At 37.2% G+C, this 27,728-nt stretch overlaps 1 protein-coding gene and 1 long non-coding RNA gene across 8 annotated transcripts; both read left to right on the plus strand.

Moving 5' to 3' along the window:
- On the plus strand, nt 1-27,536 carry LOC122646374 (protein NRT1/ PTR FAMILY 8.3-like). Of its 7 annotated transcripts, none has more exons than XR_006330606.1 (6): nt 1-252; nt 3,169-3,274; nt 3,351-3,568; nt 3,953-4,509; nt 14,845-15,731; nt 27,506-27,536. XR_006330606.1 is itself a non-coding variant. In XM_043839923.1 (6 exons), exons 1-6 carry the CDS (start codon nt 202-204, stop codon nt 27,416-27,418), a joined length of 1,755 nt encoding a protein of 584 aa, XP_043695858.1. In that variant the 5' UTR covers nt 2-201; the 3' UTR covers nt 27,419-27,518. The 7 variants fall into 7 exon arrangements, 6 of the variants coding, with proteins under 6 accessions (XP_043695858.1, XP_043695857.1, XP_043695861.1 ...); XM_043839923.1 differs by having other exon boundaries at nt 2-252; nt 14,845-15,524; nt 27,276-27,518; XM_043839926.1 differs by lacking the exons at nt 14,845-15,731; nt 27,506-27,536 and adding exons at nt 6,314-6,511; nt 6,547-6,695 and having other exon boundaries at nt 18-252.
- On the plus strand, nt 9,379-9,784 carry LOC122646381. Its single transcript, XR_006330607.1, has 2 exons — nt 9,379-9,450; nt 9,725-9,784. It is a non-coding gene; the product is annotated as an uncharacterized LOC122646381 (long non-coding RNA).
- Nucleotides 27,537-27,728: the final 192 nt, after the last annotated feature.

The raw sequence follows: 27,728 nt of genomic DNA on the forward strand, positions 1-27,728 counted from the left end.
CTGAATGAAGATATAATATTAGTTGGAAAGGTCGTTGGCTCAGATGTCCAGTCCTTACATCGGCAGTTATCTCAATGTTATCCATGATCTATCCTCTCATCTCTATAGCCCTACTCTTATTGAATCAACACACAGAAGGATTCCTTCGTCCCTCCCCCTTCTCCACCCTATCCACTCAAACTTTTTTTCATAGTCACCTGTATGGGTTCTATGGAGGAGGAGAGATTGCTCTTGGAAGATGGGCTCATAGAGGTCAGCTCGATTCATCTGCATTATTTTTATTCTTTTTTGTTGATTAATTTCTTCAGGTTCTATACTTTAAAACCTTCTGCTTTAGATTTGTATCCTTGTTCTGAATTTTATTCTTCAAAGGGTGTTGTTCTGTTGTGTTGTTTTACCCATTTCAGCTGTTTCAGAAGTTTCTTTTTTTTGGTGGGTAAGTTTCAGAAATTGTTCATTTGAAGTAAATTGAAATCCCGAGAGAGAGAGAGAGAGACTCCCACACCCCTTTTTGTTTATAAGGTTAGGGTGGGCGCAGGGAAGGTGGTGTGTGGCTAGTTGTTACAGAGGACAGGTGTTGAATCCAGTGATCTTTTTGCCTGTGTAGTATATTGTGAAATCATAAGAAGGAACTTGTTAGTTTCTCATGTTCTCATCACAGAAGCCATTTAGGGTACAAACATGCCACTAGCTTGAACTTTAACTGCACTTTCTTTCATTTTCTCAGTATTTTATTGCTGGTTCAGATTGGATCATATACTATGGCTTTCTCAACCAAGGCACTGGATTGATTATTTTTGGGTTTTGATGTTTTTCTCTAATTGTTTACTTTTAAACTATTGAAGTCCTGTACATTTTCAATTTTTTTGTTCTTTTTTCATAGATGCTCTAATCATGGACTGGGAGCAATAAAGTGGAAATTTTATCCTGTCTAAGCAACTAAGAACACTATATACCCTTTTGTAGTTGGAGTGCAAGATCGTTTTCTTTTCTCCTGTGAGCATGGAAATATCAGATCATAATGGGCAAGAATTTGGTGTAGTTTATTAACTTGTAAGCATCAACAATCCTGTTAACTTCTTTGTTTCTCCATGTAGATGAGATTGGCCTGGTACATACAATTTAAGAATATTCCTCCAAAGAACTCCAAAGGTTCAGCATCTATTTCAATGCCTCTACTATTTCTAGATATTTCTAGGAGTTGATGTACTTCATATTTTTTTCCGCAGACCGAATTAGGAAACTTGGCTGTTTGATATGCTGGATTTGAAATTCCCCAAATCAATCAAAACCACACTAGCAATAGTTTAAACAAAAGGGTTGTCCCCTATGAAATGAATCTAATAAGAAAAACCCCGTCACTTAGGATTTAGATTATAGAAAGTACTGTATATGTGCAGAGAAGAAAAGAGAAACAGAATCTGACCCAAACTGTGCAGTGGGCTTATGCAACTCATACTCAATGCACCTTTACAGCCCTCAATTATCTCAACACCAGCATCATTTGACGAATCCCTTTATAACCCTCAATCCTGCGGCCATCAGAAGCAGGATGTTCATGCCACCATAGACCTGCATTCACGCATTAGTGTTTCAGATGTATCTTACTTTTGAGCATTGATGAGATGGTTTGAAACCCCCAAAAAATGAAATGGTTTCCATATCCCTTAAAGAAGTACAAAGTGTGTTTAATAATTCACATAAACAAGTTACTTGAATTAGCAGTTCAAGATGAGTGATTTATTTAGAGTAAACCTGTGGTTCAAAGTCATGATTTCCTATTTTGTTAATCTTGCCTTTTAGCCCATGTAACTACGTTGCTTGCAGGATGGTTCAATACATTGACTACAAGGTTTTTGATGATAAATATAAGAGGAAAAGCAAAGATTTCTTGAGTGAATCTGACCTCAAACACAAGATTTTATCTCAATGATTGTTTTAATCAATGCTATCTGATTGTTCACAAGATTTGATCACATTGGTTGCTTATACAGTCTAATCATCATTGAGAATGGTTTAAGTGTTGCCAAATCATAAAGAGTCAAAATCATCATTGAGAATGTTTTAATTCCATGTGGATGGAATTGTTGCACAATATGTACAATTGAGTTGGTGTCAACAGTTAAATTAAATTCCCTTACATAAGACATCTTTGAGAAAAGAGATGGTGATGACATGGCAATTGATGAATGTGCATTTGTTTGGACACCAAAAAAGCAAACTTGTGTACAGCTACATCCTCCTCTCCCCCCTCCCCCCCACAAGAGAGAGAGAGAGAGAGGTGCATAACATATATATAGGTTTTGGACTTGACTTGAATTGAGTTGGTGTCAACAGTTAAATTAAATTCCCTTACATAAGACATCTTTGAGAAAAGAGATGGTGATGACATGGCAATTGATGAATGTGCATTTGTTTGGACACCAAAAAAGCAAACTTGTGTACAGCTACATCCTCTCCCCCCTCCCCCCCACAAAGAGAGAGAGAGGTGCATAACATATATATAGGTTTTGGACTTGACTTGAATTTGGTTCAGTTAATTGCAGAGTCCTTCTACCTGACCTGTCTACCCCTTAGTAATTTGCAGAAATCTAGTAATCCCTTCTGTGTATAGGACCTTTTCTTGGTACTAACCTGTCTTGCAGAAATTGATCATGAATTACCTGCAAGAAAGAGAAATGATTATATCCTTGATATATAAATTCATCAAGCCACTTGAACTTTTTATATAATGCTTTAGAAAGATTACCTTTAAAAAAATAAAAAAAATAAAAACAAAAAACAAAGAGCTAATCTGCCTTGTGGTACTCTCAGTCTGTAACTTTTATACTAACCATTGTCATAATTGGAAATAAAGCACAACACGTAATATACCCTTAGGGTGTCATTTCAGGATTTGATGTTTTATGCACTATAGAACCGAACTGCGAAAGTATGGGATCTATCCTATGTGTAAAGCTTATATTTTTTATCATCCATTTATCTTTTTTAGACTACCATAACTCTTCCATTTCCCTTTGGAACTTTCTACTCCATTGAGACCATCTCCCTCCCCCACCCCCCCCCCCCCCCCCCAAAAAAAAAAAAGAAAAGAAAAACCAAAGGTGTGAGGGTTATGGAGCATTTTATAACAATACCTTCATGTACTTTTTCTTCCATATGCTTCAGAATGGTAGCAGAGGACCATACACAGGAGATGGATCTGTTGACATTAATGGGAAGCCTGTGTTGAAGCAGAACACTGGGAACTGGAGAGCATGCCCCTTCATTCTGGGTACTCACTGTTCATACTGCGTTTGCATATCTGCTAGAGTCCATTATAGATTTGACACTTGGAAAACAAAATGCAGGTACTGAAGGCTGTGAGCGTTTGGCATACTGTGGAATTGCAGCAAATCTTGTTACTTATCTCACAAGCAAACTACATGAAGGAAATGTCTCTGCTGCAAGAAATGTTACCACTTGGTCTGGCACTTGCTCTCTTGCACCTCTCATAGGGGCTGTTTTAGCTGATTCATATTGGGGAAGATATTGGACAATTGCCGTTTTCTCCATTATCTACTTCATTGTAGGTACATATTGGGATTGTGTTCCTTTGGTTAATTTAATAATTAATTTTTGTGGGATCTTGATTTCTTGCATAGAACATATATGATGAACATGAGATATATAATCCAGAATGAACTCTACCTGACCTCCATAACCTCTGAGCTCAAAATTTTAAAATTTTCTCATCATTCCTGTATAGAGATTAGGCTTGTATGGCTAAGGGCCACCACTTGAAATATTGGGTCCTTCATGATTTGTGTGGATTGAAGGTTTCATTGAGGATGATGTATGTCCAGTCATCATATAATACATCTTCATTTTTTTTTTCCGGTAATTTACTTGGTTCTTCAATTTTCTTCTCTTTGTATTTTCTGGACAGCTGACTGCATGCACTTCTGTATAGGGAATGGGTACTTTGACCCTGTCAGCTTCAGTTCCTGCCTTCAGACCTCTTCCCTGCAGTGGTTCTGTTTGCCCAGATGCTACTCCAGCTCAATATGCTATATTCTTTTTCAGTCTATATCTGATTGCCCTTGGGACTGGTGGAATCAAACCTTGCGTCTCATCCTTTGGGGCAGATCAATTTGATGATACTGATCCGAGAGAGAGAGTGAAGAAAGGGTCTTTCTTTAATTGGTTTTACTTGTCTATCAATATTGGGGCTCTTATATCAAGTAGTCTTCTCGTTTGGATTCAAGACAATGCCGGTTGGGGACTAGGTTTTGGTATTCCTACTCTGTTTATGGGCCTTGCGGTTATAATTTTCTTTTCAGGCACACCCTTATATAGATTTCAGAAACCAGGAGGAAGCCCTCTTACAAGAATGTGCCAGGTTGTGGTTGCATCTATCAGGAAGTGGAACTTGGAGGTCCCTCAAGATAGTTTTCTGCTTTATGAACTACGAGACGAAACCTCAGCGATCGAAGGGAGCCGGAAATTGGAGCATAGTGATGAACTCAAGTATATCCCTCTTAACCTACAATGCTTATTCTACTCCCCTTCCCCCAAAATAAAATAAAATAAAAACTCATTTTAATTCAGGAAAATTTTAAAAATCCTAGGTCACAAGTTCTAATATGTATTTTTCGTTACATTTTAGTTTTATAATTCTGCACAAGTGTCTATTAACTTGGTCGTGAAATTTTCAGGACTCTTGATATTACTCTGTTTCTTTATTGGGGAGTTAATTCTGTCCGTTTTCTTCTTTACCTGTGATGTTCTTTTTTTCTTGCTTGTGTGGGCTTGTAACTTGGATAGGTTAAACTTTGAGAACATATATAATACCCAAGGAATTGCAAGTGTTTAATTAGAGTGGTTGAATTGAAATAGTCGTAAAGAAGTTAGTTAAGTTTCCTCTAATTCTTTTAATTTTGTATGAGAATAGGGAAATTAGGATTAATTTTATTATCTATGCATACAGTATAATTTTACACATTCATATGTATGAGTTAATTAAAGAATGGAAATAGGAGAATTTTCAAAGTTAATCTGTCATTAATGAAATTTAAGATTATCAAATTAAAATATCTAGATTATGAAAAGCTGCAACAATAATAAAAAAAGATGCAGACAAGTGTTACAGATAAAACATCACCTACGCCGTTTTGCCTGTTTAACATTATGGGGCATATTATGAGACACCCATGAGAGGACATTTACGAAGCATGTCACCTAGCATCAAATATCTGCCACGTGACTCTGTTGGGGCCCAAATTTTGGGGACAGGTTGACCTGAAGACATTTATTCCCCCCCCCCCACTTTTCCTCATAACCCCCCATCCCTGCTATGAGGGGTAAACAAAAAAGAAAAGAGGAATTATCATAAACTGCCTATGGCCGTCAATTGATCCAATCTTGATTGATATCCAATCTCTGTCCAATTTGATCACAGTAATCTAGCAAGGCCTGGTCTACTCTGATTGACATTACATACATTATTTTAATTTGTTTGTTTTAGAATTTGTAAGATGTGTTTATTTCTCATATGAGCTAAAAATGCTCTTTTCCAGTGTTTTCCTTTTATTTCTGTCATAAATTGATCTTATAACACAAAATGCAGGCCTAGCAGATTCGATAAAATCATAACCAGTGGTACGGTATTAATAAATGGCTTGCATCATATTTGAATTGGATATTTGAGTCTTTGTTTGCTTTGAATTCGGATCGCCAAGGTTATCAAATTACAAAATTTCCTTACTGGATACAGATGGAATCAAGGGATATGGATGGTATCAAGGGTGGTCCAGTTTAAGTCTGGGCTGGTGACAGCCCTAAAGCCGTCCCACCTTGTGAGAAGTTAATAATGTTTCTGTTGTATTGACTGTAGAATCATGCAAGTTGGGTCTTCAGGTTGATACAGATATATAGTGGCGTCTATTGAGTGCCTCTGGTAGAGCACTTGATTTACTTAGCGAAGAGTAAATTTAACCTCTTAAATTAACTTCACCTAGTCCCCTCTCCCAAAAAAATATTTTCATTGAATATTTTCCTCGAATATTAAATTTACTTAGCAAAGAGTAAATTTAACCTCTTAAATTAACATCACCTAGTCCCCCTCTCCCAAAAAAAAAAAAATTCTTATTTTCATTGAATATTTTCCTCGAATGTAATACACTCTACAATGTATGTCAAATATATACTTATAGAATATAAAGTAATGTTCGAATTGACATTTTTGAAGGTTTATCTTATTTAATTTCATGTATCTGCGACTGACATTGAAAAATTTTACCTGCAAGATCTTGACAGCTTGGTTATTCCACAGGTGCCTTGACAAAGCTTCCGTGGTGTCAGATCTAGATGTTAAACAAGACTATTCCAATCCATGGAGGCTTTGCACTGTATCACAGGTGGAAGAACTGAAGATTCTGATACGCATGATTCCTATTTGGGCTACTGGAATAGTGTTTTCTGCTGTTTATGCTCAGATGTTCACCATGTTTGTGGAGCAAGGGATGGTTATGGACACGACTATCGGTTCCTTCACCATTCCTCCAGCATCATTGTTAACATTTGACATAATCAGTGTTATTGTGTGGGTTCCAATGTATGACAGACTCCTTGTTCCACTTGTGAGAAAGTTCACTGGTAAGGAAAGAGGATTCTCAGAGTTGCAAAGGATGGGGATCGGCCTCTTCATATCAATTCTAGCAATGTCTGTTGCTGCAATTGTAGAGATCAAGCGGTTAGATATTGCAAAATCACTTGACTTGGTGGAGCATAATGTGGCAGTACCTATGAGTATTTTGTGGCAGATACCTCAGTATTTTTTGGTAGGGGCTGCTGAAATATTTATCTGCATTGGACAGCTCGAGTTCTTTTATGAACAATCTCCCGATGCCATGCGCAGTTTATGTAGTGCTTTGTCACTTCTCACAGCTGCATTTGGGAATTACCTTAGCTCCTTTATCCTGACCATTGTGACAACCCTAACAACTAAAGGTGGAAACCCTGGGTGGATACCCAATAATCTAAATGAGGGGCACCTTGATTACTTCTTTTTGCTCCTGGCAGGTCTTGGCTTCTTGAACCTGATAGTTTATATCTTCTGTGCCACAAGGTACAAATGCAAGAAGGCTCCTTAGGAATTCTCCAAACAGGGTGCATTACTACTACAGGCCTAGCCAAATACATGTACTGTACATATGGTTATGCAATTAAAATTTTAACATCATTTCAGGTAGAATCTGCAATTATTGCTGGTCACCTTGTCGATGGTTTGACAAGTTATATTTTTCCTCACCTAAGGTGTAATTGTACAATAAGGTCTGCAATAAGATTATACATAATTTTGTTTTTCTGTCATTTTAAGTTTTTCTTTTTCTTTTTTTATTTCTCATTTCTTTTTTGGATTTCTTAATGTATTATTGTTTATGGGAGAAAGAATGCTACCTGGGTGCATGCAGTGTATTGCCCCGGTGCCTAGACACATGGGCTAGTGAAACGACCACTGCACTTCCATGAAAAGGCGGAAATTCCCAGGGGTGCAGCAGTCATTTTGCTCATCTCTGTGTCTGGGCGTAGGGGCAGCACACCGCACACACCTAGGTAGCATTCTCTTTCCCTATTGTTATATATTGTGTACTAAACTCGAGGTGGAGAATACACAATGATTATGCACTCTAGCAAACATAATCCATTCCTTATTCCTTTCAAACGTATCCCTATTTGGCCCTTTTAAAGGTAAATTTTGTAATAAATATTTGGGAAAAAAGAACTCTGTGCGGGAGTTCTCTCCTTCCCGTATGAAAAGACGCTAACACTCACATGAGTCTAGAACCTACAATTAAATTAACTCCAATGACTTTTCATAGGATAACTGATCTGACCATGAGATTCAAGTCCCGTCAAAATACACTCTAGGGAAGGTGTTAGGCACCCCAATGCCCAGTGAAAATCAGTCTTCCATTTATTTGATTTTTACTAAATAATGAAAATTTCCCAGAAATTCTGAAATGAAATTATAATTGAAGTGTCATACATATACCCACAAGACCACATCACATTTTATAAGAGTAAATATTTACTTGCATTCTAACTTAGATGCTAAAATTTTAATTGCATAACCATATGACAAGATACATTTGAAAGGGATAGGGATGGAAAATTTTCATTATTTAGTAAACATCAAGTAAATGGAAGACTGATTTTCATTGGGCAGATTGGGGTGCCTAACATCTTTTCTGGATTGTATTTTGACGGAATTTCAATTTCATGGTCAGATCAATTATCCTACTATAAAAAGTCATTTGCAGTTAATTTAATTGGAGTTAAAAAAAAAAAAAAAAAAAATTCCCCTTGGCAACATGAAGGGTATTTCCTTCTCTAATTTTGTTTTTCTATAGTCTACAGAGTAAGATTGATGGGTATTACCGTATAACATTATTTCCTAAGAAAAAATAAAATTTTTCCCTTGGCAATGTGGAGGAATTTTTTTTTCACCTCTAAGGCTCTATTTGGTTGCAAAGGGAATTGAGGGAAAGGAACTGAAATTTTCACATCTAAAAAAGAGATTTTTGTAATCATTATCTTACATGATTATATCAGGAATTTCAAATCACTCCATATTTGGTTATTAAATTTCACATTACTTTGCATCCAAATCCCTAGGATTTGAAAAGTAAAATGAAATTTACATGTAAAATATTTGATTACTAACTAAATATGAAATTTATACAGTAATATTAGTAATGATTACAAAAATTTCCTATTTTTTGGGAGTGGGATCTCTCTCTAAATCTTCTTTAACTTAATTTTTTTCTTTTAAGAAAATTAAGCATGGAAGGTAAGTTAGCAATCACTTGAGACTTTGATGATGTGGTTATACATCAAACTGTAGAGTAATTATATTTAATGGGAAGAAACATTTGATCATGTATTCTCATCTTATCAGTAAACAGTTAGAAAGTTCTTATCAGCCCAACTACCAGTTGTCCCTTCCCAAAGTAACTGTTGTTCTATATAATAATGAAATTCTGAATGACGAAATCTTATTTTAGTTGGCAAGGTCCTTGCTCCATATCCAGTCCTTACATAAGCAGATTCCTAATAAATATATCCATGGCCGGTCCTCTTCTCTGTATACCACATCTGTTATTGAATCAACAGATAGAAAGGATTTCATCCACCTTCCCCACCCCAACCAAAACCCCCTCCACACAACCCACCCAAACTTTTGTTGATAATCACAAGTATGGGTTCTCAGGAGGAGGAGAGGTTGCTCTTTGGGATTATAGAGGTCAGCTCGATTTATCTGATTTATTTTAGTCCTTTTGTTGTTTAAATTTCAGATTTTTCGAGTTAAAACTTTTTGGCTTTGGATTCTATTTGAAAAGAATGATTGGGACTTCAGTGAATCTCAGTTCTGGATTTTATTCTTTCAATTAACTGAGGATGTTGTTTGTGGGTTGATTCCGAAGGGCCGTTAAGAGGCAGTTAAGGACTATATGGGTATTTCGGTAAAATTTCTGTATAGGGTCTCACTATAAATATGTAGCGAGGGTACTTTCTCGGCGAGTGGCTGGAACCCTATTCTCCATTGTTAGTGAAACAGATCTTATCTCACCGCGGACGTAGACAATCTAGCCGAACCACATAAATCCTTGTGCTCATTGTGTGATTGTTGTTTGCGATTTTCATTCTTTTCTGCATCGCTTTAGGATTCATTTTTCGACAGTTCTGCCGTGTTTTCACCCAATTCTGTTCTTTCAGGAGTTTCTTTTTGGTGGGTCTGTTTCAGAAATTGTTTATTTTGAAGTACATTGAAGTCCCAGGATCTGGGTATTCATCTCCTATTGAGAGAAATAGTGATGGACAAGGAAGAAAAGGGGGCCATAGATATATCATATTAGTTTCTCATGTTCTCCTTCACATAGTCATTTGTGGTACAAACATGCCACTAGCTTGAACTTTAACTGTACTTTCATTTTCTCAGTATTTTATTACTGGTTCAGATTGAATCAGATATTGAGGCTTTCCCAACCAAGCCACTGGATTGAATATTTTTGGGTTGCGGTGTTTTTGTCTAATCATGTACTTTTAGATTATTGGAGGCTTGTACATTTACATTTTTTTTTCATGGGTGGGTGTAATGGAGTGACAATTTATCCTGTACGATGAGGTGCAAGATCCTTTTCTTTTCCTCTGGTAAGCATGGAAATATCAGGTCATTATGAGCAAGAATTTGGTGTAGTTTATGAACTTGGAAGCATCAATAATCCTTCAACTTCTTTGTTTGTCCAGGTAGATGAGATTGGTCTGGTATATACAATTTAAGAATTTTCCTTCAAAGAACTTCAAAAATTCAGCATCTATTTCAATGCAGCCTCTTTTGCCAAATCCATTTATAACCTCAATCCTGTGACCATCAGAAGTAGGATGTTCATGCCACCGTAGACCTGCATTCTTGCATTAGAGTTTCAGATGCTGCTTAATTTTGAGCATTGATGGAATTGTTGGAAACTCCCAAAAATGAAATGGTTTCTATGTTTCTTACAGAATTATATGTGTGTTTAATAACTGACATAACCAAGTTACTTGGATTAGTAGTTCAAATTAGTGATTTGTTTAGAGTAAGCCTGAGGTTCAAAGTCATGATTTCCCATTTCTTTAATCTTTCCTTTTAGCACATTTAACTATGTTGCTTGTGGGATGGTACATAAATTGACTGTAAGGATTTTGATGACAAATATAAGAGGGAAAACAAAGATTTCTTGAGAGAATCTGACCTCAAACACAAGATTTTTTTATTTCATTTAATCAATGTTGTTTGATTGTTCACAATATTTGATCACACTGGTTGATTTATATAGTCTAATCAATCATTGAGAATGTTTAAATGGTTGCGAAGTCATAAAGAGTCAAAGCCATTAATCCATGTGAATGGAATTACTTTCGACGGTGTACAATTGAGCTGGTGTTAACAGTTAATTAAATTCCCTACTTGGGCATGTTTGAGAAAAGAGATGATGATGACAAGGCGATTGATGAAGTTTACTTGGAGCAGTGTGCATTTGTTTGGATATAAAAAAGCATACATGGATACACCTATAACTCTTCTTTAGACTACCATAACTCTTCCATTTCCCTTTGGGACTTTCTTACTCCGTTGAGACGATCCCCCTCCCCTCCCCCCAACCACCCTTCAAAAATAATAATAATAATAATAAAGAGGCAAAGAAAATCAAAAGGAGAGCTGGTTATGGAGTTTGTTACAACTATACCGTCATGCACTTTTTCTTCTGTGTGCTTCAGAATGGTAGCAGAGGACCATACACAGGAGATGGGTCAGTTGACATTAATGGGAAGCCTGTGATGAAGCAGAACACTGGGAGCTGGAGAGCATGCCCCTTCATTCTGGGTACTTCTTGTTCATACTGCATTTGCATATCTGCTAGAGTCCATTATAGATTTGACACTTGGAAAACAAATGCAGGTGCCAGAAGCATTGAGAGTTTTGCAAACTGTGGAATTGGAGCAAATCTTGTTACTTATCTCACAAACAAACTACATGAAGGAAATGTCTCTGCTGCAAGAAATTTTACCACTTGGTCTGGCACTTGCTCCCTTGCACCTCTAATAGGGGCTGTATTAGCAGATTCATACTGTGGAAGATATCGGACAATTGCAGTTTTCTTCATAATATACTTCATTGTAGGTATATATTGGAATTTTGTTCCTGTTTGGTTAATTTAATTATTAATTCCCATGGGATCTTGATTTCTTGCATAGAATGTATATGATGAACATGAGATTTATAATCCAGAATGAACTCTACCTGACATCCATCACCTGTGAGCTCAAAAAGTTAAATTAGGCTTGGATGGCTACAGGGAATTAGGTCAAAGTTGTACATTTTTTTTTAACCCGAATATTATCTGGGACCCAGGTTGGCCCCTAGGATTTTATTAGAAAAATATGTAGGCAAATAGCTGCCTTACCCCAAACCCGAAAGCACTTGAGCTCACTCAAAATAGACAAACCACCCAAACCCATAAGGGGATTACCCTTCATATTTTTCTAAAGTTGTACATAATTTAGAAAGAAAGGGAGGAAAGGTTACAAGTCAGAAATCAGTACATCCATTGAACTGCTAAAATCTCCATCTTATTCTGAGCCACTCCTATTTTGTCCATGATGGTGGGCCACCAGTTGAAATGTTGGGCCCTATATGATTTGTGTGGATTTAAGGTTCATTGAGGCTGATGTACCTCCATTCATCATATAACACATCTTCATTCCCCCCCCCCCCCTCAATTTACTCTTGTCTTCAATGTTCTTCTCTTTGTATTTTCTAGACAGCTGATTGCATGAACTTCTGTATAGGGAATGGGGACTTTGACCCTGTCAGCTTCAGTTCCTGCATTCAGACCTCCTCCCTGCGATGGTTCTGTTTGCCCAGCCGCCACTCCAGCTCAATATGCTATTTTCTTTTGCAGTCTATATCTGATTGCTATTGGGATTGGTGGATACACACCTTGCATCTCGTCCCTTGGGGCAGATCAATTTGATGATACTGATCCAAGAGAGAGAGTGAAGAAAGGATCTTTCTTCAATTGGTATTACTGGTCTACCAATATTGGGGCTCTTATATCAAGCAGTTTTCTTGTTTGGATTCAAGACAATGCTGGCTGGGGACTAGGTTTTGGCATTCCTACTCTGTTTATTGGTCTTGCCATTGTAATTTTCTTTTCAGTCACACCCTTTTATAGATTTCAGAAACCAGGAGGAAGCCCTCTTACAAGAATGTGCCAGGTTGTGGTTGCATCTATCAGGAAGTGGAACTTGGAAGTCCCTCAAGACAGTTTTCTGCTCTATGAAGTACCAGACAACACCTCTGCAATTGAGGGGAGCCGGAAGTTGGAGCATAGTGATGAGCTCAAGTATATCCCTCTTAACCTATGTTGCTTATTCTACTCCTCTCCCAAAAACATAAAAAAAACTCTTCTTAATTCGGTAAAATTTAAAAATCCAAAGTCATTAGTTCTAATATGCTATTTGCTTTACATTTTTAGTTTTATAATTCTGCACAATTGTTTATTAACTTGGTCATTGTGGATTTTTCAGGACCCTTGATTGTACTCTGTTTCTTAATTGAGGAGTTAAATTCTGATTGTTTTCTTTTTCAGCTGTGTTGTTCTGTAGTCTTGCCTTTGTGGGTTCGTAACTTGGATAGGTTCAAATTTGAGCTTTCCCTCAAAGGTTTGAGAACACATATGATACCAAATGTACTTGCATGTGTTTAGAAGTTATTGACTTGTTGAATTAAAATAGTCATAAATTAGAAAAGAGAAGCTAGGATTAATTTTATTTAATATGCATAGAGTAAAAGGTTTACACATATATGTATGGATTAATTAAAGAATGGCTAGAAGAGAATTTTCAAAGCTAAGCTGTCATTATTGTAATTTAAATTTATCAAATTAAAAGATCTAGACTATGAAAAGCTGCCACAGTAATAGAAAAGATGCAAGCATGGTTTACAGATAAAACATCACCTAAGCCCTTTTGCCCCTTTAAATTTATGGGGCATATTCTGGGACACCCACGCTCTAATCTTCCCCCTACCCCGCCCCCCCTGCTCACATCTCCCCTACTGTTAAGTCTCACGGTGAGGCCTGCCCTCTGCATCTCTCTCTCTCGCACACACACACACACACACACAAACAGAGTTATGAGATCACATCATCATTAGGCCCTTTATTATAGTGCCACCTCATTATATGGAGGGTTAAAAAATCCAGTTACAAATTCTGTTTGTAACCTGCTTGGTTACAAACAGTACAAGCAGACACACCCTTACTTAATTGTTGGTATTAATGCGTATTTAGTGTGCTGTAAATATTTACTGATTTGTTCTAAGCATAAAGACACTTATTTCCTCCTTCCCTCACCACTCTCCACCCCTGCAATGAGTAGTAACCAAAGAAAAAAAAAGAGGAAGTTGATAAGCTGCCTATGGTTGTCAATTGATGCAATCTTGATCGAGATCCAATCTCAGTCCAGTTTTATCATAGAAATTTTGCAAGGGCCTGGTCTAATCTGATTGACATAGCATAAACTTGTTTACCATTACATACATTGTTTTAATTAGTTTGTTGTAGAATTTTTTAACACGTGTTTATTTCTCTAATGGGCAAAAAAGACTCTTTCTAGTGTTTTCCTTCTGTTTCTGTCAGAAGTTTATCTTATAACAAAATGCAGGCCTAGCAGATTCGATAAGATCATAACCAATGGTACAGTATTAATAAATGGATTGGATCATATTTGAATTGGATATCTGAATCTTTTTTGGATTTGAATTCGGATCACTAAGGGTTATCAAATTACAAAATTTCCTTATTGGATTCGATTGGGATCAAGTGTGATCCAGTTTAAGTTTGATCTGTTGACAATCCTAAAGCTGTCCCACCTTGTGAGAACTCAATAATGCTTCTGTTGTATTGACTGTAGAATCATGGAGGTTGGGTCTTGGGGTTGATACAAGTATACAATGGCGTATATTGAGTGGCTTCGGTAGAACACCCAATTTACTTAGCGAAGTGCAAATCTAATCTCGTAACATCACCTAGTCCCCCCCCCCCCCCCAAAAAAAAAAAAAAATCTTATCTTTTATTGAATATTTGCCTTGAATGTAATGCTTCAACTCTACAGTGTATGTTGAATATATACTAATAGAATATGAAGAATGCTTGAACCAACATTTTGGAAGGTTTTATCTTTTTGAATCTAATGTCTCAATGACACACATTGATTTTTTGTTGCCTGCATGATCTTTACAACTTGGTTATTCCACAGGTGCCTTGACAGAGCTGCTGTGGTGTCAGATCTAGATGTTATACAGGGGGATTTCTCCAATCCGTGGAGGCTCTGCACTGTAACACAGGTGGAAGAACTGAAGATTCTGATACGCATGTTTCCTATTTGGGCTACTGGAATAGTTTTTTTTGCTATTTTTGCTCAGATGTTCACCATGTTTGTGGAGCAAGGGATGGTCATGGACACGACTGTCGGTTCCTTCACCATTCCTCCAGCATCATTGTTAACATTTGACATAATCAGTGTTATTGTGTGGGTACCGGTGTATGACAGACTCCTTGTTCCGCTTGCGAGAAAGTTCACAGATAAGGAAAGAGGATTCTCAGAGTTGCAAAGGATGGGCATCGGCCTCTTCATATCAATTCTATCAATGGCTGCTGCTGCAATTGTAGAGATCAAGAGGTTAGAAATTGCAAAATCACATGACTTGATGGAGCATAATGTGGCAGTACCTATGAGTATTTTGTGGCAGATACCTCAGTATTTTTTAGTGGGTGCTGCTGAAATATTTACCTGCATTGGACAGCTTGAGTTCTATTATGAACAATCTCCCGATGCCATGCGCAGTTTATGTAGTGCTTTGTCACTTCTAGCAACTGCATTAGGGAATTACCTTAGCTCCTTTATTCTGACCATTGTGACAACCATAACAACTAAAGGTGGAAACCCTGGGTGGATACCCAATAATCTAAATGAAGGGCACCTTGATTACTTCTTTTGGCTCCTAGCAGGTCTTGGCTTCTTGAATCTGATAGCTTATGTCTTCTGTGCCACAAGGTACAAATGCAAGAAGGCATCTTAGTATCCTCCAAATAGGATGTGTTACTACTGCAGAACAAGCCAAATGCATGTATTGTACATATGATTATGCAATTAAAAATTAACATCCAGGTAAAATCTGCAATTATTGTTGTTCACCTTGTCAATGGTTTTGACTGTATCTTTGTTGGGTATATTTTATACCCTTTTATATGTTCTAATATAAGTCTACTTGAATAAGGAATCAGGTTGTGGTGGGCCCCTCTGGACATAGCCAATCTAACCTAAAACCTTAATCTTTCCTATAAATATTAGCTGAGATAGCAACCTATTTATTCCAAACTTGATATGCAGGGTGTACTGCTTTAAGCAACCGTGTGCTTAAATCCAAAACCCTAACAATCTTTTCCCCACCTCTGGTGTAATTCGACTGTATATATCTCTTTGCTGTCGATTGTTTTTCTTTAGATGCATTAATGCTCAATTATGTTGATTTTTTAAGATCATTGTAGTACTCTGTATTTTGGAACTCTATAAACAGAATGCCAGTAAAATATGAAATCAGAGGTTGAGTGGTATAAATTTGAAATGATCATCTATAAACAGAATGCCAGTGAAATAGACTTACATACACTAGTCAGAAGAACATTAAGGCAGTTAAGGCAATTGCCACATGAAGAGTGGGCAAAAAATGGACTCAACTTGTTAAGGCATTTTTCAAAATTTACCTTTACTTTTGTAACAATTATTAGTATTCCATCTAGTATTCAAGAGCAGATATGACCCGGATTTCATTTCTAAAATTCCATCTAACAGGAATGGTCTCTTTCGATTCTAATCTGAATTGGCTAATCCACTTGATCAGGGAATTCTTATAAAAAAGGTTTAAATGCCATGTGTGAAACCATTAGAAAAGAAAACTATATGCTCCATTAGTTGCAAGTAAAGGGAATGAAGGGAAAGGAAATTAGTTTTAAAAAGAAGGGTGAGGATTCTCTAACAAAGCGATGGAGGGAGTGCACCAATGAGGAGCGACGAACCAGTTTCGTTCATAGAGGGATAGAGAGGTCATTTTATATGAGTGAGATAGATGGAGAAAGGGTTAGTGTATCCTCCGTAGTCACCTCAAAGAACCCTTTTTGTTGGAAATATTCCAAAATATTGGCGAGAGGAATGAGAACTTTTACATCGCTGACAACTGGTTGAAGATGTCAATCAACTAGATAACTGTACATGGCATCATGAACCTGAAAATATATAAACCTTAGGGGAACAATTGGGCTAGTCATGTCACTTGACACGATCCTTAAGACCGTAAGTACCCTCTATGGTGCAACCGAGAGTAGTGTGAAAAGACATACTAATACATATGCCACTTAGCTTAAATAGCCAAAATCAGGTCAAATAAACTAAGTCAGTATCGAAAAAGTATGAAGACTTTGTTAGAGTTTTATTTGGACTAATATTAAGTTACCTATCCTAAACCAGGTTAAATAAATTAGGGAAAATTACACGTCACCCCCTAGTTTTCAAACCAAACTCAAAACACCCTCTAGTTTTTGAAAAAACTCAAATCACCCCTTTACAGTAACGATGTTAGTCTGCTGTTAGTTATTGGTGTGAAACGACTAGTTTATCCTTGTACTAAAACATTAGAATTAAATTTACACTACCACCTTTCCTTCATCTTCAACATTGGTCAAGGATAGTTTAGGGATTTAAATTTATTTAACTAGCTGACATCATTACTTAACAGCATAAAACTAACGGTAGGGACTAATTTGTCATATTGGGGTCTAAACCAAGGGGTGATCTGAGTTTTATTTGAAAATCAAGGGGTGACATGTAATTTACTCAATATATTATTGGTCTAATAAAGAAAGTCTTTTAATTATATTAGAAGTCTAATATGGATTGGCTTAGTGTGGGTTTGATAGTCTTTTATTTGGACTAATATTAAATTACCTTGATCTTTTATTTTCCATTGCATTATCATCACAATGGATTTTAAACAAGATAAGTCCAAGACAAAATCAAATTTAGACCATTGAACATTTCACGCCGAAAGACTTATCAGAAAACCACGAACAACCCCGATGCTAAAAAGCCTCTATTCAACATCTAGCAAAACATTTTTTTCAAAAGCCATGCCCGACTAAAGCAAATCAAAACTTTTTCATGATCTACAACATAAATTCATCTAAAGCACTAATGTAATAACAATAGAGAAGACAACTCCAAAAAACAAAATCCCTTGAGCCCCACCCATATATATGAAGAAAGGTCTTTTTCTTCTTATAGTTTTCTTAATAAGAAAACCATAACCAGGCCCCATCTCTTAAGATAAGTTAAACTCTATCCGGTGGGATTCATTCAGTTTAAAAGTTGTCATTTTTCTCTTTTCTCAAAAAGACGTTACCAAGTTGTACATTTAATTAATTACTATTATATTTGTCTTCAAGTTGGATATTTGATTCTACAGTCAAAAGCAAGATAATTTAAACCTCTTCTCTTTTACCCATTAATAAAAGACTATAGAAATGCATAGTTTCTAGTTTGCAACTCTTTTGAATAGGTTGCCTAGACCAGTCCCTTTGACATTGTCATCCCCCACCACTACCTTTTGTTTGTGTCAACGAATGTGTGTGTTTCTTATTTCATCCATATCCTTTTTGTAGTTTAGTTTATGATTCTTTCAACGGACCTCATGGTAGAAGGGAAGGGGAGGGGAGAATGGACCAACTGAACTTACCAATAGGTGAACGTACATGTGAGAGTCAATCACATTTTAATTTTGTTTTCATAAAAACCCCTCGTTCCTTTGTAAATGGTAAAAATAGAACAAATAGTTTGCTCTCTCATGTACGTTCACCTGTTGGTGCGTGCAGATGATCCATTCTCAGGGGAGGGGGGGGAGAGAGATGGTGATGGGGTGGAAGGTGGGAAGAGACGCTGCTAGAGGGTGCCACTGGAGGGGAGGGGGGGGGGGGGGGGGAGATCTTTATCACCTCCAGTTCCCTGCCTGACCTCGTTCCTCAGTTCCTCTAACAAGGGGAGCTGGAATGATCACCCTACCCCTGCTCAAATACTTTGCCCGGGTGAGGTCCATCCACCCCTTATTAGAGGAACTGGGGAACTAGGCCAGACAGAAAACTGGAGAAGATAATTTTTCGGGGAGGGGAAGGAGCAGTGATAATTTAAGGATTTAAAATTAGCAAGGAGAAAATTTTCTTTACCCTGTTTGTTTAGAGGGGAAGGTCCGGATCAGCTACCCACAAGGGAACAGGTGGGGACTGATGTGACTCCTTCATGGGGCATGGGTCCCACATCTTAGAGGCAGGTCCCACACCCCTATGGAGGGTTCAGATCTATCCCCACCCGTCCCCATGTGGGGAGCAAATTTGAACTCGAGTTTTGTTTGGATGGACATGTTGAGGTAAAGTTACTTTTCTCATGAATAATAACCAAATTCCCACCAATTAATGATGCCCCCTAAGCTTTTGTAAGTTCACCATCCCAAATTAACCAAACAAGATTGCAGTGGGATTTTTAAATATCACATCAATAATGTTGCAAGGGTGGTGGCTTATGGTAGTCTTCTATATACAAGAGTTCATAGACCAAAGTACCCCCACACGCATATTTACCAAAAATAGGGTCATTATTGTCCTTTTAGGTCTAGGTTTTGGAATGTTTGATTATAGGTCTAAACCTTCATATTTACAAAAATTTCTCATAATGATTAGAAATTTTTTAATTTTTTTGTATATAATATTTGGAAAAAGTTCTTTGAGCACAGGGTTAGGTAGCATCCTCTTTCTCTCTCTCTTCTTCATGTGAAATGATATCGCTACTTTCCATTGAACGAAACCATTCCACTACACTTTCTCATTGGTGTCATCTTCTATGCTACTTGCTTATAGAATCCTCTCTCAAATTTTTTTTAATGAAAATCATAAAAAAAATAAATAAATAAAAAATACCTTACGTGTGTTGTTAGCTGTTTCTTCTATCTAGACAGTGAGGAATGAAGACCTAAAATTTGGTGGTCCAAAAAATAAACAAATATTATTAGCTTGATCAGCCCATTGTCATTATAAAAGAAGAGAAAGACTTTGATATTTTTTTAAGATTAGGAAAAAGTCTCCCTGAACATGAGACGTTTTCTACACCTACTCTCATAAGATTATGTTTAAATTAAAAAAAAAAATTTCATGTGAATAAGTATAGGAAACACCTCCTGTTCAGATAATCCTTTCTCATAATATTATTTTAAGATTGTAAAAATACATTCAATAGAAATTACATTTTTCCACAAGAACTTCTACCCAAAAGAGAAAATAAAAAAGAAATGGATCTAATTTTAAGTTGATCTTTTTGCACTATTGAATCAATTTAATGGGACCCTTTTGATCATGGATTCTCATTGTATTATCACTAAACATTTATCAAGTTCTTAGATGCCCAGCAACCGGATAGCCTTTCCCAAAGTAACAAAATTTTCTTGGGAGATTGAAGTAAAATCTGGGAAACTATTCAAATTCTGAATGAAGATAAAATTTTAGTTGGAGTTTGGAAAGGTCGTTAATGTCTGTCCAGTCCTTACATCAGCAGATTCATCAATGTATCCATAGCCTTTTCTCTCCTTTATTATCTTTATAGATATATAGATAGACCTACTATTGTTGAATCTACAGAGGCAAAGACAGAAGGATTCCTTGCTCTATCCCCTGCCCCACAACCCCACAATCCCCTCAGGCTGTATGGGTTCTCTGGAGGAGGAGAGAGTGCTCTTGGAAGATGGGCTCATAGAGGTCAGCTCGATTCATCTTTGATTAATTTCTTCAGGTTCTATGCGTTAGAAATTTTTGCTATAGATTTTGTAGAAAAGGGTGATTGGGAGTTTGGGACTTCAGTGTATCCTAATTCTGAATTTATTCCTTCAATTATCCGAGGTTGTTGTTCTGTTGCGTTGTTTTACCCATTTCTTCTTTTCATGATTTTCTTTTTTGTGGGTCTGTCTAAGAAATTGTTCATTGAAGTAAATTGAAATCCCAGGACCTGGGTAACCATCTCTAATTGATAGAGCTGGTGAAGGACAAGGAAGAAAATAGGCCCATAGATATATCATATTAGAGCTTCTAAAAGTTGTGTTGCATTCTTTGTTTTCTAATCTTACTCCCACACCCCATTTAAGGCTGGGGTTGGGGTTGGGGTTGGGGTTGGGGTGGGCGCAGGGAAGGTGGTCAGGGGCTAGTTGTTACAGAGGAAGACAGGTGTTTGATCCAATGATCTTTTAGCCTATGTGGTATTTGGTGAAGTCGTATCAAAGAATTTCTTAGTTTCTCATGTTCTTCTCACAAATTCATTTGGGGTACAAGCTACTAGGTTGAACTTTAACTGTACTGTTCATTTTCTCGTTATTTTAGATTGAATCCTATACTGAGGCTTTCTCAACAAAGTCACTGGATTGAAGAATGATTTTGGGTTGTGATGTTTTTATCTAATCGTTTATGTTTTGATTATTAGAGGCCTGTACGTTTACATTCTTTTCGTGGATGCGCTAACCAATGGGTTGGGAGTGGTGGAGTGGCTATTTTATCCCATTTCAGCAACTAAGGACACTTTATACCCTTTTTATTTATATGTTTTGAGATGTTGACCTCATCGTAGATGATTAGCCCTCAATCATCTTTCTGAAATCGGATGGATCTGTGACAATAAGCAACCCAATGGTCACTGACTTACTTTCAACAATAATATCAACCGTATGAATTTACCCTTTTACTGCTATTGTTGCCATGTCAGCAAGATTTTCCCCCCTTTCTGTAAGCTTGGAAATATCAGATCATGGGCAAGAATTTGGTGTAGTTTATGAACATGGAAGTGTCAACAATCCTGTTAACTTCTTTGTTTCTCCAGGTGTATGAGATCAGTGTGTTTTATACTATTTAAGAGCATTCCTCCAGAGAACTTCAAAGTGTTAGAATCTATTTCAATACCTATACTGTTTCTAGATATTTCTAGGAGCTGGCATAGTTCATCCTTTCTCCACACTGAAGCAAAAAAAAATTGGCTGTTTGACTTGCTGGATTTGAACTTATCCAAATCAATCAGGACCAAGCTGCATCAATAGTTTAAACACAAGGGTTGTCCCCCAAAATGAATCTAATGAAGATAAACCCTGTCCCTTAGGATTTAGATTAGGGAAAGTACCACGTATTTGCAGAGAGGAAAGACATGCATAGCATAGGCTTTGTATCAAGTATTATCTCAAATAGCGCTGATTGGAGGCAAGGATCCATGTAGCCGATCCCATTTAGTTGGGACAAGGCTAAATCGTTGTTGTTGTAATAAAGTAATACATATTTTCTGAGAAGAAAATAAACAGAATCTAACCCAAAATGTATGGCTGATCACACTCTTCTTCCCAATAGTGGCCTCATTTGACAAATCCCTTTATAACCCTCAACCCTGTGGCCTTCAGAAGCAGGAGCCACCATAGACCTGCATTTACGTATTAGAGTTTCAGATGCATCTTAATTTTGAGCATTGTTGGGATTGTTGGAAAGTCCCAATACTTTCCATATCCCTTCAAGAATTATAAAGTGTGTTTAATAATATAACCAAGTTAGTTGTTTAGTAATTGAAGATGAGTGATTTATTTAGAGTAAGCCTGAGGTTCAACGTTATGATTTCCCTTTTCTTTAATCTAGACTTTTAGCCCACGTATCTACATTGCTTGTGAGATGGTTGAATTTATTGACTATAAGGTTGTAATTATGCATCCATATATATAGGTTTCTGAGGTGTTATGAATTTGAGTCCTTCTACCTGACCTATCTTCCCCTTAGTAATTTGCAGATATTTAGGAATTTCTCTATGTGTATAGGGCCTTTTCTGGAATCCTGGTACTAACCTATGCGTTGTATTCTTGTACATAATATCCTTAGTGTGTCGTTTCAGAATTTGATGTTTTGCACCCAATAAAATCAAAATGCAAAAGAATGAGATTTTCTATGTGTAAAGCTTATATGTTTATCATCCATTTGTCTTCTTTAGATTACCGTAACTCTTCCATTTCACTTTGGAACTTTCCTATCCCATTGAGACCACCCCCCACCCTCACCCCCACCCCCCAAAAATACTAATGAAAGTAAGGGGGATGGGGGGGTGGGGGAAGAAAGGAGAAAGAGACACTACCGCCAAAAGAAAAAGAAGGAAAAGAAATACCAAAAGGAGAGAGTTTTATGGAGCTTTTTATTACTATACCTCTATACACTTATTTTTTTGTATACTTCAGAGTGGTAGTAGCAGAGGACCATACACTGGAGATGGATCGGTTGATGTTAATGGGAAGCCTGTGTTGAAACAGAACACTGGGAACTGGAGAGCATGCCCCTTCATTTTGGGTACTCACTGTTCATACCGTGTTTGAACATCTGCTAGAGTCCATCATAGCTTTGACACTTGGAAACAAAATGCAGGTACCGAATGCTGCGAGCGTTTGGCATACTATGGAATTGCAACAAATCTTGTTACATATCTCATGAACAAACTACATGAAGGAAATGTCTCTGCTGCAAGAAATGTTACCACTTGGGCTGGCACTTGCTACCTTGCGCCTCTCATAGGGGCTGTTTTAGCAGATTCATATTTGGGAAGATATTGGACAATTGCAATTTTCTCCACAATCTACTTCATTGTAAGTATATATTGGAATTTTGTTCCTTTAATTTCTGTGGGATGTTGATTTCTTGCTTAGAATGTTTATGATAAACATGAGATTTATAATCCAGAATGAACTCTACCTGACATTCATCACCTGCGAGCTCAAAAAGTTAAATTTATCCTTCCTGTTTAGAGATAAGTCTTTGATGACTACAAGGAATTAGGTCAAAGTTATACTTAATTTAAAAAGAAAAAGAGGAAAAGGTTACAAGTCAGAAAACAGTACATCCATTAAACTGCTAGAAATATGTCTTATTCCGGGCCCTATATTGTCCATGAGTGGGGACACCACTTGAAATGTTGGCCCATTAGTAATTTGTGTGAATTTAAGGTTCATCGAGGGTGATGTACCTCCAGCCATCATATAATACATCTTCATTTATTTTTCTCAATTTTCTTGTCTTCTATTTTCAACTCTTTGTATTTTCTAGACAGCTGACTGCATGCACTTCTGTATAGGGAATGGGTACTTTGACCCTGTCAGCTTCAGTTCCTGTCTTCAGACCTTCTTCCTGCGATGGTTCTGTTTGCCCAGCTGCTACTCCAGTTCAGTATGCTATTTTCTTTTGTGGTCTATATCTGATTGCTCTTGGGACTGGTGGAATCAAACCTTGCGTCTCGTCCTTTGGGGCAGATCAATTTGATGATACTGATCCGAGAGAGAGAGTGAAGAAAGGGTCTTTCTTCAATTGGTTTTACTTCTCTATCAATATTGGAGCTCTTATATCTAGTAGTTTTCTCGTATGGATTCAAGACAACGCTGGTTGGGGACTAGGTTTTGGCATTCCTACACTGTTTATGGGGCTTGCCATTATAAGTTTCTTTTCAGGCACACCCTTATATAGATTTCAGAAACCAGGAGGAAGCCCTCTTACAAGAATGTGCCAGGTTTTGGTTGCATCCATCCGAAAGTGGAACTTGGAGGTCCCTCAAGATAATTCTTTGCTTTATGAAGTACCAGACAAAACCTCAGCAATCAAAGGGAGCCGGAAATTGGAGCATAGTGATGAACTCAAGTATAGCCTTCTTAACCTACGTTACTTAATTTACTCAACCCCCCTCCCCAAAAAAATAAAACTCTTCTTAATTCTGGAAAATTAAAAAATTCCTAAGTCACTGGCTCTAATATGCTATTTGCTTTACATTTTAGTCTTATAAATCAATGCAAGTGTTTATTAACTTGATCATGGTGGATTTTTCAGGACCCTTGATATTAGTTTGTTTCCTAATTGGGCAGTTAAATTCTGACCATTTTTCGTTTTTTACACGTGATGTTATTTTCTCATAAGCTTTGAGAACATGTATAATATGCAAGGTAACTGCAAGTATTAAGAATTATACTGGTTGAATTAAAACTGTCGTAAATTAGTTAGTTTAGTTCCCTCTAATTCTCTTAATTTTTTACTAGAAAAGAGAAGTTAGGAATGATTTTGTTCTATATGCATATACAGTACAAGTTCAACTCACCTTTAAGGATGGAAAGAGGACAATTTTCAAAGTTAAGCTGTTACTAAAGGAATTTAAAATTGTCAAATTAAAATGTCTTGATAATGAAAGCTACAACAGTAATAGAAAAGATGCAACATGGTTTACAGAAAAAATTTCACGTAAACCATTTCTTCCCTTTAAGATGATGTAGCATGTTATGGGACACCCATGAGAGGAATTTTACAAAACACGTCACCTAGCTTCCACGTGGCTCTGATGGGGACCGAATTTGTGGTCAGGTTGGCCAAAAGGTCCCCTGCCGACATCCTCAAGTCATCCCAGTCCCAATTGGCCATTGGCAAAACAAACCACTAAAAAATCCAGGTTACGAAGAGGGTGCACGGCATTACGAGAGGGGAGGGAGTTGCATGGACATACATGCATAGTACTAAAACTCGCGAAATTTCGGTCGAGATATCGAATATTTCGAGTATCTCGACCTGTCCGTAACGAAATACAAGTCCGAAATGAAAAAATGCAATATTTCGGAAATTTCGGTCATCTCGTTTCGGAAATTTCGGAAATCTCAGACATTTTTGGCATTTTACACCCACAGAAAAATACCATATTTCGATCGAGATTTCGACGAAATTTCGGTCAGACCGAAACACCGAAACGAAACGAGATTTAGTACCATGCATACATGTGGTGTATGCCATTAATAGTTGTCAAGGTGTTGCTTAGGTGACAACCTTGGCATCCAGGCTCCTTGACAACTAGTGTTGCCTTGATCTCCTAGGCAGGCGTTTTAGTTGCCTTGTTGGTGTCGTCTTGCGTCCAGCCCCCCTCCAACGCCTTGGGTCACCTAGATGCTATGACAATTATGATACCATTACATGGGAGGATAAATGATTGAATTTGAACTTGAAATTTGATACATGGCCAATCCAGACCTTGACCTTTCTATCCAACTGTTGGAATTGCCAACATCATTCTGGAAGTAGGGGTATTTGCTGTGAGGTGTGATTTCAAAATATCAACCTCCTGGGTGATTGATAGTTTTACCTTAAATTATTTTGTTTTTATTCCGTAACTCTTTTTATGCCAACTATTCCTGATTGGTTAGTTGGTGACATGTAAGTGTTTTCCTTTTGTTTCTCTCAGAAGTTTATCTTATAGCACAAAATTGCAAACGTAGCAGATTTAAAAAAAATCATAACCAATGGTATGGTATTAATAAATTGATTGTATCATATATTCATATTTGAATTGGATATCTGAATCCTTGTTGGATTTGAATTGGGATACTTTAGGGGTTATCAAATTATAAAATTTCCTTATTGGATTCGGATGGGATCAAGAGTGGTCCAGTTTAAGTCTGACCTGTTGACAGTCCTGAAGTAGCAACCTGGTGAGAATACAAAAATATTTCTGTTGTATTAACAGTAGAGTCACTCAAGTTGGGTCTTTGTGTTGATACAAATATGCAATGGCATATATTGAGTGCCTTTGGACCCAAATTACTTAGCTAAGTGCAAATCTAATCTCGAACATCACCTAGACCACCCCCCCCCCCCCAAAACCCAAAACCCAAAACAAAAGATTCTTATTTTTTTTATTGAATATTTTCCTTGAATGCAATACTTAAACCCTGTAATGTATGATGAATATATACTAATAAAATATTATAAAAATCTTAAGAATGCTCAAATCAACACTTTGGAAGGTTTTATCTTTTTGAATTCCATGCCTCTGTGACTGAAATTGATAATTTTATCTGCAAGATCTTTGACAAACTTGGTTATTCCACAGATGCCTTGACAAAGCTGCGGTGGTGTCAGATCTAGATGTTAAACAAGGGGATTTCTCCAATCCATGGAAGCTCTGCACTGTAACACAAGTGGAAGAACTGAAGATTCTGATACGCATGTTTCCGATTTGGGCTACTGGAATAGTGTTTTCTTCTGTTTATGCTCAGATGTCCACCATGTTTGTGGAGCAAGGGATGGTTATGGACACGACTGTCGGTTCCTTCACCATTCCTCCGGCATCATTATCAACATTTGACGTGCTCAGTGTCATTGTTTGGGTCCCGATGTATGACAGACTCCTTGTTCCACTTGCGAGAAAGATCACAGGTAAGGAAAGAGGATTCTCAGAGTTGCAAAGGATGGGCATCGGCCTCATCATATCAATTCTATCAATGGCTGTTGCAGCAATTGTAGAGATCAAGCGGTTAGAAATTGCAAAATCTCTTGACTTGGTGGACCATAAGGTGGCCGTACCTATGAGTATTTTATGGCAGATACCTCAATATTTTTTGGTGGGAGCTGCTGAAATATTTACCTTCATTGGACAGCTCGAGTTCTTTTATGACCAATCCCCTGATGCCATGCGTAGTTTATGTAGTGCTTTGTCACTTCTCACAACTGCATTAGGGAATTACCTTAGCTCCTTTATTCTGACCATTGTGACAACCATAACAACTAAAGGTGGAAACCCTGGGTGGATACCCAATAACTTGAATGAGGGCCATCTTGATTACTACTTTTGGCTCCTTGCTGGTCTCAGCTTCTTGAACCTGGTGGTTTATGTCTTCTGCGCCAGAAGGTACAAATGCAAGAAGGCATCTTAGGATATCCTCCATACAGGTTGTGTTACTATTACAGAACAAGCCAAACACACTTACTGTACATATTGTTATGCAATTTCAAATTTAATATCCAGGTAGAATCTGCAATTGTTGCTGCTCACCTTGTCAATGGTTTGCAAGATATATTTTTTCCCCACCTCCTTGAATGTAATTTTACAGTGCTTATCTTTCTGCTCTAAATCATTTTCTCTAGATGCATTAAAGTTCTATTTACGTTGATTTATTAAGAATACTGTGATACTGTATATTGAAACTCTCTCTTTTAGCAACTTGAAAATATATTGAAAACCAG

This window comes from Telopea speciosissima, chromosome 11, assembly GCF_018873765.1.
Source record: "Telopea speciosissima isolate NSW1024214 ecotype Mountain lineage chromosome 11, Tspe_v1, whole genome shotgun sequence".
Classification (NCBI taxonomy): Eukaryota; Viridiplantae; Streptophyta; class Magnoliopsida; order Proteales; family Proteaceae; genus Telopea; species Telopea speciosissima.